The sequence below is a fragment of the Apostichopus japonicus genome, chromosome 1 (genome assembly GCF_037975245.1).
Source record: "Apostichopus japonicus isolate 1M-3 chromosome 1, ASM3797524v1, whole genome shotgun sequence".
In the NCBI taxonomy this organism is placed as follows: domain Eukaryota; kingdom Metazoa; phylum Echinodermata; class Holothuroidea; order Aspidochirotida; family Stichopodidae; genus Apostichopus; species Apostichopus japonicus.
In genome coordinates, this window is record NC_092561.1 from 6,816,198 (window position 1) to 6,828,360 (window position 12,163).

General features: G+C 37.1%; 1 protein-coding gene across 3 annotated transcripts; it reads right to left on the minus strand.

Annotated features, from left to right (window-relative positions):
• Nucleotides 1-426: 426 nt before the first annotated feature.
• Nucleotides 427-12,163, minus strand: LOC139965593 (trans-1,2-dihydrobenzene-1,2-diol dehydrogenase-like). 3 transcript variants are annotated; one of them, XM_071968143.1, is made up of 8 exons: nt 11,929-12,163; nt 7,941-8,150; nt 7,504-7,667; nt 6,965-7,100; nt 6,004-6,120; nt 4,884-5,008; nt 3,708-3,876; nt 427-3,241 (listed from the first exon to the last, which is right to left on the minus strand). In XM_071968143.1, the coding sequence occupies exons 2-8, from the start codon at nt 8,140-8,142 to the stop codon at nt 3,126-3,128; spliced, it is 1,029 nt and encodes a 342-aa protein (XP_071824244.1). In that variant the 5' UTR covers nt 8,143-8,150; nt 11,929-12,163; the 3' UTR covers nt 427-3,125. The 3 variants fall into 3 exon arrangements, with proteins under 3 accessions (XP_071824244.1, XP_071824235.1, XP_071824227.1); XM_071968134.1 differs by having other exon boundaries at nt 11,965-12,161; XM_071968126.1 differs by lacking the exon at nt 11,929-12,163 and adding an exon at nt 11,224-11,487.

Consider the following 12,163-nt stretch of genomic DNA (forward strand, 5'->3'; position numbering starts at 1 on the left):
GATTTTGATTTTGTGTTACAAGTCTCTGAAGAAGAAACAAGTTTGTTTAATTTATGTGTAAGCTTGGCAATTCAGTCACTTTGACTGATGAGCCATCATTACTTACAGTATTTTCTGAGATTGAAAGGAGTGAAAACTTACCTCCCTGCCCGTCCTCAAGTTTTCTTAAATTTGATTTTTTGTGGTTGTTTAAATTTTGCCTAACGTTATCTTTTAATGTTTAGTTTAAACATTAACATTCCCTTAAAACACATGACTGCAGTATTGGAGAATCCCAAGACTTGTGGGTGGGAGGTATAGTGGGGTAAGTAACAAAGGGGGGAAATAATGAAGTTACATTGTAAGATTAGAAAACAGCAAAATTTCAAAAACAGAGCATTGCCAACAAGAATTATTTGCAGAAAAGAATAAAGATAATACAAACTGTTTTGGACCCAATTATTTATTACAGATAATACTCTTTAATTCAATATCTAATTCTGACTCACATAATAAACTATTTATAAACTATTAATATATCTCATTGGAACGGTTTGAAAAGAAATCACATGAAATACCCATGGCAACTCCAAATAAAATTTTGTTAACATGTTTTATACCCAAAGGTTGAAGATAGAAGCAATACCAATCAAATTGCATGCAGAAAAGATGACACATTTAAAAAACGGAAAAATCATTTAATAATTTAATAAACCCCATCTCCTCCCCCCCCCCCCCCCACAAACCCAACAAGATGAAAGTGAGAAAGGCCACCTAATGCATAATATCTTTAAGGGAGAAGCAATGCAAATTACATCTGTGCATATTGAAAATATAACAAGTTTCTGCAGAGAAATGAGAACATTAATGTTAACTGTGCCCAGACATTTCTTATACATAATAAGGTTTTCTTCCAAGTTCTATTTTTGTGCAAGGTTTTGAAATATTGCTCTCAAATGATGTTAGATCACTGCAGAAAAACCTGATAGGTTTTTGTTTACTCAATAATTTGCTTCACTTGCATATAGTGATTACAAGCCAAGGCATCACACACATACAAACACAGTGCCATCACTATCATATAAAAGATTCCTTTTGCCCCCAAAAAGAAATCACAATGTTATTCCATTTCCTCAGAAAACTGATGAAATAATATACTTTAAGTGGTTCATTTTTCCTAGACAGAGAAATTTACTTTTTTCTGAGCCATCTACTTTCAAGAAATTACAAAAAAAGAATCGTTTTGGGAAAGACAGTGAAATTTAAGTACTTCTACAAAAATGGCATTTTTCTTATTATAAAATTGTATGCAAAACTTACAACTAATATCTCAGTCAATCACTTCACATAAATGCATGATTCACATAAATGCTGCTATACATCACTTTAAGTACTGTCTTAATAAAATACACTTGACCGTCCTGAAATTTCTGTTTTTATTGAACGTGAAAAATAAACAAAAGCACCATATGATGGTACCCGAGGGTTGGTGATAGATTGCCTTGAACAGTGTATGTGTGAGGGAACCCTATTAGATCTACTTTAGGTTTTGGGTTGATAAGGGTGTAAAGAGGGGCCTAACTGGCCTAGTCGTTGCACTGTACACCATAGGTGTGGCGATTCCACCTGTCATTTCGCATTCCGCCTGCACTTACAGTCTTGCCGAAATACTTATAATTTATCCCAGAAATCCTTTCTGAAGAGAATCCATGTAGTTGCCAGTTGAAGTAGTTTCGTCGGTCAGCTGGGAAGGAGCCCTCTTAGTTTACCTAATAAGTTGTCTGTAAAATACAGAATAGCCACGAACCACAAAGTGGAGCATTGACAAACCTGTATACTGTGTGATTTGTATTGTTTCTATAAGTTGTACGCCACTACCCTTACATATGTATATGCCATGTCTAGAGTTTTGGCCTATTTATAGCTTACTATTTCCACCACCTTCTGTTGCACAGCTCATGATTGGTTACTTTATCTCTTTTGTAAACATAGTGTCAGTTTGTTTATGTGAATCTGCAAGACTTTGATTTGTCCATTTCAGTTTATTTAAACATGGAACTACCATCACCCCTTCTGTGCCCAGAAAGTACTATGTTATAACATAAGGTCTATAAACACGACCAAGTGCAAGAAACGAGAGATCATCGATTTGGTCGATCAACGCACGGCCCAGACGCTGGGTCAATGGCTGCATTTTTGTGACTAATGGTCACTTTTTTGGCATGGTCACCCTACAAATTCTTGTGAGTGTTACAAATTTATGACTAAAACATTCAAAAATATATTCCAAAAGTGTCAATAAAATACCTTAAAATTGTATTCCTTTACTTTTTGACACTTTGTGCATGGCCATTTTAACATATCTAGCAATTTTTGGTGTACCTAAATATTCCCTTTTAACATCAATTCTCCATGTCTCTTACTCCAGTTTAGTGAAACTTAGCTGGGATTGGGTTTTTTAAGGCAACTGTGTCAAAAATAGGGCATGGAGGAAGCTGCAACCAAGCTGCATAGGGTGAAATCTGTACAGTTACAATAGGTCTGCTGAGACAATAGGTGAGACAATAGGTGAGACAATAGGTGAGACAATAGGCTGAGACAATAGGTCTGCTGAGTTACAATAGGTCTGCTGAGATAATCTCTATTCTTTGGTGTAGATGCAGCCTTGCTGCAGAGTAATTTGCAGCTGCTGCAGCATTTCTTTTTCACACTGGTTCTGTAATTTAACTGGACTGTCAATCACCATTCTAAGCAAGCAAAGACAGTTGAGAGAGTAACCATAATCAGGTTAAACAGCTCTGTTAATCAACATTTCCTGGTTCCTCCCTCTGGTAAATTGTTTCACACGATGGGGTAACACATCCTTTTAAACCCCTCAATCATTTTCAGGACCACATTCATGTTCAGAAAGGCTCTGAACACTGCCAATATATTTGAGAAATTTGCATGGTTAAACTTTCTTTTTGATTAATATTTTCACAATTGCAATTTGGCAAGACATTCCTCAAGTATCTAATTCAATACTTAACTTCTTTTTCATTCATAAACTTAGATCATGATTAGCCAATGATACAGAGGACGGGTAGGTTGATGTAAGTTTTATAGCAAGCAGACAGAAAATGAGCTTCTCACACCAAGAACGGTTGCTAAGGACTTGCTCTATCGCCCTCAATCACGTATCCAAGGGAATTCCGAACCGTCTCCACGATAGTTGCCAAATTCTTACTCGCTTCGTGGCTCATGAGTGGATGTTCCTTTTTACCTGGCAGACCAAAAAAAGAGGAAAAACACTTTGAAGAAAAGAATTTCTAAAATGGTGACCCATGAATGACCACTTCAGATTAACAAAAGTTTATAAGAAGTGTAATCTGCTTATCACATGCAGCATTATAGGTGGTGTATTGTTTCTTTGTAATAAAAATAGGTGTGGAAATTGGCACTCTGACTGTTATAGGCAACTGGAGAACAGCAAATTAATACTCTGTTGTTAAGATAAGGTTTGAGAAACTGCCTCACAAGAGTTCAACCTGTAAAAGTAAGTTGGCCTGACGTTTCGATCCTAGCAGGATCTTCTTCAAAGGCTAAATGACAAGTAACAGTAGGGACAACAACAAAGAGTTCTACCTGTCATCATAATAGCAAACATCTTACAAGGTCAAGAGAATGAAAAAATTCACACAAATGCATAGTACATAGTATTAAAACTTAGTACTCTCAGTAAGTCTTACCATCGTTAATGGCCTGTCTCACAGCCTCTGCTTCGTAACGTAAACCAGTGGAATTATCATAGAATGGCTTCACCTTGGAGTTTGGTACAGGAAACTGAAATTGATCTGTCCTGCCTGTTGTGGTCTTTGTCACTTCCATGCCGGTGGGACACCAGAAAGGGTTGTAAATCTATAAATAAGGATGATGGATATACATTCTGTGAGATGATTTACAATTTTACAATATAAAACCATAATTTAGAAAATGAAAATCAATTGGTTCATCAAGTGAAAAACGTTTGAAAACTGTTTACCTGTAAACAATACTGACAATTTTAAGCTGTTTGCTTTTATAGAAACCTATGTGCAAGTTAATAAAGAACAGTAAACAAAACAAAAATCCAAAAGACGAAAGTTGTCATGGAACCCCTTTTGGGGTTTCCAATTAGTAAACGGCTGGTCTTTGAATTACATCCATGAAAAGGTTGCTAGTCTGCACATAGTGATTATTAATTTAGGCAGTTCACATTCATGCAAAGATCAGGGCTGGAAAGCATTGCTAAAATTAACTTCACAGGAATTTGTTTTCTAGTTTTTCTAGTACAGGTGATTTTCTCTTATATATATATATATATATATATATATATATATATGTGTGTGTGTGTGTGTCTGTATGGTTTGCAAGGTATTCCAACTGATGATGCTAAACATGGCAAAACAAGCTTTCAGCCAAAGCATTCCCATATGGTAGTACTGGTATTGTGTGTGTATATGTCTCCAAATTAAAGGGTGTGAAGACTCGCGCAAAAAGAAACGTCTAATGCCGGCAATCTGACCTAGTTTCGAATGAGGTGTAACAGAAGAGTTAGACACCACCATCGATCCGAGAAAATACACACACACAGCTTGCTACCTTTGGTAATTAGACACTAGTGTACAGTCAGTACATACAGCTGCGGCCAATACCCAAAGCAGTGTACAAACAATACAGCGATGGATATCTCAGGTCCAGCTAAAGATAACAAGGTATCACGTTTCATTTCTGTACTGTCTGCATTTTGTAGTGACACAAACAAAACGTCACTTGCAAGCAACGGAAAGTTAACTTTTTCAGATGGCCGCACACGGTTTGGGGCGAGTCTTCAATGCTTTTAAGGCCGTTATAAAAGCTGTGACATTTGCTACCTTATTACTTACCTTTATCTTCCCTTCTGTGCAGCCTACTTCTGCTTCATTGGACATCCCACAGACTCCAGAGTACACCAAGGTAGCCATTTTGTTGTTAGGGTAGAGTAATGTGATGTTTGCACCAGCATCAACACCTTAATACACAGACAAGGACAAATGTTGAATAATGTACAAATATTGTTCACCATGTTCCGTCAAAATATCACCTTTTTTGCTCACAAACAATTAGCATGCATGATTTTGCTAATTTCCAAGACAATTTTCTTAAAAGAGTTATTTCAATGGCTGAATTTGATTGCTTAATATGTTTAAAATTATTTTAAAAAAATGGAAACTTTCAGCTGAAAGGTTTTTTCTTCCTTCTTCTTAACATTGATTTAACTAACTCATGGAGCAAAATAATATTTGTACAAAAAATTTCATTCTGAGGAAATTCTACTTTCAATAGAATCAATAGTGTAGTGAATTCTTTGACATTTTCATGACTACTTATTTTTATGTTAATTTGGTCATTAGAATATTCATGAGCTAAAACTTACTACTTTCTGTATTTTGTTATATATCCTTAGTACTGGAGAAGTTTTCGATCCTGCTGTTGGAAGGATGCCACTATGTAGATTGCCAAGGTGTGCTGGTACCCTTATCATTTAAGCCAGTCAAAAATAGGTTGTATTCAATGAACCGTACCTTGTGATAGGGACAAGGTATTTTACGGTGGCTTAATAGGGACATGGGGGGAGAAAAATAAGTGTCCCCAAATCGCAAAATTTTGACTTTTTAAAGTCAAAATTTTGACTTTTTTTTTTTACCTCATAAGTCATAAAATTTGACTTCTAAAGTCAAAGTTTGGACCTTTTCTTGTGACCTCATAAGTAAAAATATTTGGCATTGTATCTCAAAATTTTTTCTTTCCTATGTCCCTATTATGCCACCGTAGTATTTAGATGGGGTTTGTAACAACCAGCATATTTTTCTTTGCCATATAAGAGTCACATTACATGTCTAGCTGCACCCATGATCATTTGTACTGATTGATACAGTGGGCCAACATGACAAATGAATGTTGTTCCACCAAGTGATGTCTATCCATTTAACCCTCATTCAAATTTAACCTGAGACATGTCCAAACCTTCAGATGTGAGATGTCCAGAGACAGAAACAGATGTAGGTGCTTCATCACCAAAGACCATCATAGCAAACTGGGCTGTATACAAGCCGATATCATACATCGCTCCTCCTCCGAGTGCTGAAAGAAAAATAATATAGAACAAGAAATTCAGTATCATTACATATGTATTATATACATATACATCTAATTTGAATTGTAGTGAGTTGGACTATCCAGAACAGTGAAAAAACTTCCAGCCTCCATCGGGATTCGAACCCGGGGCCTCCCGCTTTGTACGCGGACACCCTTACCACTATAGGCTATGGACGATGACTGTATGTCCAGTGGTTCGAAACCGGTAAGGAAGGTCGTAATTACACTATAGGCGTGTGTCACCTGTATCGAACAATACTAGTTCTGTTTTTGGTGACATATTTTGCCTTACTCTAGAGATCAAACATGATGCTAACCAACTCGAAATCATCTGTGATTCCTAAAGCCAGATCCCAAAAGAGATACTTTGAACAGACTGCTAAATGAAATGGAGGTAAACGACAAAGGCATATATATATAAACATATCATATATAATTGTAAGTTGTTCGATAGAAGTCTGTATAAACTTGATAGTCAAACAAACATACGGGTACTTTAAAATGTAAAAAATAATTTTAAGTCTCTGACACAGTTATGACCATGTGACTATGAAGCATCTACAATATTCACCTCTTGCTATGTTGGGTTGTATTTGTACAGGTTCTAGAGGAAGTATCACAGCATGTGTTTAGTTTCAGAAGAGTTGGTGTAATACGTACATTACATTTCAAAAGGACCACACATACTTCTTTCATCATTTCAATCTTATTATTACTTGAGTGTTACTCCTCAGCCAACAACTACAAAATATTTCATCCACCTCTCCTGCCCCTCTCGACCTCCCTTATTCTATGTCTGACCAAGAAATAAATAGACCTCATCACTGACCTTTCATTGCAACACGCTCTTTGGTTATAAGTGGAAGGCAAAATGTTGCTTGGACGATTTGAGCCTCTCCTATTTCTTTGCTAGCAATAATGTCTCTTATTTTCTGATAGACGGGGAAAAATCGACTCCAAACAGCCTGTAGGGATGACAAAGGAAAATATAATTTCATGTCAGAAAGTCATTAAATTCCTTCAGAGATTGACAACGATTAGGTCAACTCCCTCACGTGAGACATTTAAATTAATATAATAATTTGAAAATGCTTCTACATCTGAATATAATATGGAGGATTAGAGCTTGTAATATAGAATTTTTTATGAAAAACTTTCAGCGATTATTTTCAAAATTGCTAAAGTTTGGAGCCAAAGATTTTGCACTACAGAATAGATTTGTACAACATACAATAGTGAGAATCATAACAAATTTTAGAAAGTGTAAAGATTAAAACACTTTCTGATAAACCAGCTGTCAAACCTCAAGAATGTGTTATTTTCTTCTTGTCATTCCTCAATGCTCCTTTAACCTCATCCAGGACTTACCTCCATACAGAAGAGATTCTTCTCTTTTGCCAAGGACTGTATCTCTGTCAACTGCTTCACATTCAATGCCATTGGCTTTTCACACACGACATTCTTGTTGTGATTCAAAAACAGCTTGCATAGAGGCAAATGTTCTGTGTTAATTGAACCAATGTAAACAATATCTGCAGAAAGATACAAATTGGAAACAAGTAGAGTACATTTTTTTCTCATTGCAGGTTAGGGAGCAGGTTGGGTTGGGGGGGGGGCAAAGGAAGATGGAGCAGTGAAGCAGTGGGGGTGAGGAGGGGAATGGGAGGGAAGCAATGGGGGTGACGAGGGGGTGGGAGACATTAATTAGCTAATGTCACTTTGCCCACATATTGAGTGAACTAGCCTTCAGTACCAACACCAAAACAGAACTATTCAAATAAATGTAAAGAAAACGAGAAAAATACCAATGCTGTCATCAGAAGCCAGTTCTTCATAGCTAGCATATGACTTAGGGATCTGGTGTAATTCAGCAAATGTTTGAGATCGTTCTGCTGATCTGGCAGCCACAGCCATGACTGAGTGTAGTGTTGGATCCAGGGTGCTGAGACCACACACAAAGTCGTGAGAGATCTTTCCTGCACTGCATATTCCCCAATGAAGTGCCATTTTAAATCCTAGAAAAAAAAAAAAAAAGGTTTTCAATGAACACAATTCTTGTTCGGAATGTATACTCTCGTAATACCACAATTGAGGCAATTATCATCTTCCTAGTGCATCTATAAATGTCTTAAAGTTTGTCAATCATATACCACCTTAAAGGCATTGAAGACTCGCCCCAAACAGCGTGCGGCCATCTGAAAAAGTTAACTTTCCGTTGCTTGCAAGTGACGTTTTGTTTGTGTCGCTACAAAATGCAGACAGTACAGTAATGAAAGGTGATTGATACCTTGTTATCTTTAGCTGGACCTGAGATGTCCATTGCTGCATCGTTTGTACACTGTGCTGTGGGTATTGACCGCAGCTGTATGTACTGACTGTACACTAGTGTCTAAGTACCGATGGTAACAAGATGTGTGTGTGTATTTTCTGGGATCAATGGTGGTGTCCAACACTTCTGTTACACCTCATTCGAAACTAGGTCAGATTACCGGCATTAGACGTTTCTTTTTGCGCGAGTCTTCACACCCTTTAAATACATCTATGCTTATCTTCAAGGGTACCCCCAACATAGTGAAGGAAGTAAGCAAAGGAAATTAGAATCAGTTTCCAAGGTTAGCACTGACCACAGAGCTATGCACAGACCCTGCTAAACTGTGACAATGATACTGCCAACTTAAAAGTGACTGTCACATTCTTACCCTATTCCCTTCTCCCCCCCCACCCTCTTCCGGGCTTCCCCAACCCCTCCCTTTTTTCCAAGTAAAGATTTCCTGGGTGTCGATAACCTGCAGCTGTACATGTTTACACACATTGATAATCCTTCGCTTATGTCGATAAAAAAAAAAACCTTCTTGCCTGAGAAGTATACCAGCAAATTTGTGTGATGACAGCTCCAATCAAATTCATTTGAAGAGAAAATATTACTTCTACATATTTACTGGTATGTGTGTGTGTGTGGTAACGTATATACAAATTATAAACGTGCATTGTAATTCGGGAATTTAGTTGGGAATTTGATTATATAGCCAGTAGACTTTTAATCACTTGCATGTTTAGCTCAATTAGTGGCTTAAATTATGAAATTCTACCAGGGCTAGAACCACTGATCTCTACAAAGTAAACTTAATATAAGAACAACAACAAAAAAAACCATAAATTATGCTGCATAGGACCCAATGAGTCGTTTCTAGGAACTGTAGAACAGAATCACAAACTTTGCATCAATCTTTGAAACAGATTTAAAGTGATAATTTTCAATACATTGTTGTAACAATTTAAACCAGTCATGCATTATTTACAGAAACAAAACATGACTTGGCAAAATTGACATGACGTTTAATAAATAATTAATTTGAAAAAAAGTTCCATAAGAATTGATGAACTTTGATACACTCGAAGGAGTATTGCATAAAGCGATTCAAGTAAACATACTGATAAGACCTAGATTGTGATCAAAGTTATAATTCATGGCACGTTTTGGTCTAGCCCTAGTAGTTATAGGCTAGTTATGATATTAGTGCAAATAAGAATGACATCAATGTTAAAACAGACCTGATTCATGTAGATTCATCCTCCTCCCCCCCCCCCCCTCACCCTTCACCTGCCCAACCAAATTTAAAAAGTGGAAATTGCTGCCCGAAACCTTTCACAAACCATTCTGTATGTACAGTATTCCACTATTCCATCTATTAATGCACCTGCTTAACTTCATTGTAAGGTTCAAAGCTTTTTGTACAGGAGACTTGGAGATCCCAATGTTAGACGAGACATAAAACAATGAGCCTTACAGTACTAAAATGGTAAGAGTTGACAGGTATATGTTAAGAGGTCTAACAAATTAGCTCCAAGCTCATGCCATACTATGAGTAGAATTGTCTTACAAAATATATCTTGCTTCAGTTCCTGGTTAGGACCACAGAGCATGCCTATGGCCAGAGTTCAAATTACTGTTTTAATGTCGTGGGAAGGGGGATAAAAATGGTAGCTAATGTCTGCCCTGGAGAGGGATCTAAATTTGAAGGAAAAAATTGATTCAATTTAAAGGGTGTGAAGACTCGCGAAAAAAGAAACGTCTAATGCCGGTAATTTAACCTAGTTTTGAATGAGGTGTAACAGAAGTGTTAGACACCACCATCAATCCCAGAAAATACACACACAGCTTGCTACCGTCGGTAATTAGACGCTAGTGTACAGTCAGTTCAAACAGCTGAGGTCAATACCCATGCACAGCACAGTGTACAAACGATACAGCCATGGACATCTCAGGTCCAGCTTAAAATAACAAGGTATCACGTTTCTTTATTCTTTTTAGCTAATGACTGCCCTGGAGAGGGATCTAAATTTGAAGGAAAAAATTGATTCAATTTAAAGGGTGTGAAGAATCGCGCAAAAAGCTAAAAATAACAAGGTATCACGTTTCTTTACTGTCTGCATTTTGTAGCGACAAGAGAAAAACTTCACTTGCAAGCAACTGAAAGTTAACTTTTTAAAGGTGGTGGCACGGCGTGCCACCACCGGTCACACTAATTAGCGTCAACTCACGACAACTCAAGACAACTCAAGACAACAGGTTTAAAATAACATCAAATACAATTGATGTTATCAGAGTATATCTGGAAACACGTTTAAAAGTGACTGGAACCAGCGTGCATACAGATCTTTCACGGGAAAAAATGTTTTTGTCGTAAAAATCGCCAACTTTTTCCTAACGTTGAATTAGACGACGTGATGCTATTGCGCTTGCGCAATGCCATCGGACCGACCATTATAATATGGGTGGGTTTGTGCTAGGTTTGGAAAGTACCTTGTGTACAGTGTCGGTAAGGTGGGTTGTCGTAGTAATAAAGCACCAAAGTATGGTGAATGAACTCCAAATCAAATTATTTAATGTTTTAAAATAATGAATACTTCTTATTATTTTTCCATTTTAATTTACATATGTTATTATTAATTTTACAGAGTCTTGCTTACTATCATCTTGCCCGGTTTTATTATTCTCTCCGTCAAATCATTGAATGTTCTTAAAATAATGAATACTTATTGTTTTTCCATTGTAATTTACATATGTTATTGAAAAATTACACTTACCTGTAGTGTAATGGTTCGGTCCAATGTCATTGCGCAAGCGCAATGGCATCACGTCGTCCAATTCAACGTTAGAAAAAAGTTGGCGATTTTTACGACAAAAACATTTTTTCCCGTGAAAGATCTGTATGCACGCTGGTTCCAGTCACTTTTAAACGTGTTTCCAGATATACTCTGATAACATCAATTGTATTTGATGGTATTTGATGGTATTTTAAACCTGTTGTCTTGAGTTGTCGTGAGTTGACGCTAATTAGTGTGACCCGGTTTGGGGCGAGTCTTCAATGCCTTTAATGCTGCATATACCGTAGGTCCCATGTTCCCAGCCTCAGGCACTGTGTCCCCAAAACATTACCTGTTAGCATTTGAGACAATGACTGTAGGTATATGGTTATCCTAGGTTAAGGATAGAATTGGATCCCTCGAATGAACCCTCGAAAGTACAAACAGGTGCCTGTACTTGATTCCATGGCTTTATCATGCACATCATATATAATATAATCTGAATTTAACTGTAACCTATAGTTTACGTTGAAAGCGTGTACATGCAGTGAACTGTGAAATGAAGCTGACTCAAGCTAGGAATCTACCGAACAGCCTTCCAGGCGTGAAGTTACAAACTTATGCAAGTAGCCTAACTGAAGCCTAAATTAACTAGGCTACCATTACCAAGTACTAAGTAGTAATATAACCGTTATTATAACCTACCTGTGAAAACTCGAATCGTGGTATACGAGGACTTACCTAGACACGGTCTGCTTTCCTAATACTTGTTTATTCAGTGATTGCAACTAAACGTGAATGCGAGCAATATTCAGACATGGCATGCAGCGTTTACTCATGGAAGTGTTATCTTGGTACGTTGAATGCATTAACATTATCAACGTTAAGCATGCAGTGATATAATCAGTTACAGACATGCCTCGCATGATATTGTTCAAAC

Excerpts from the sequence above, each read along its gene's own strand:
- LOC139965593 (XM_071968126.1), bottom strand. The coding sequence starts at position 11,272 with ATGCCATTGCGCTTGCGCAATGACATTGGACCGAACCATTACACTACA. Across the intron at positions 7,668-7,940 it reads GGCTTCTGATGACAGCATTG|ATATTGTTTACATTGGTTCA; the intron begins GTATTTTTCTCG and ends ATCTTTCTGCAG. Across the intron at positions 6,121-6,964 it reads AGAGCGTGTTGCAATGAAAG|CACTCGGAGGAGGAGCGATG; the intron begins GTCAGTGATGAG and ends TTTTTCTTTCAG.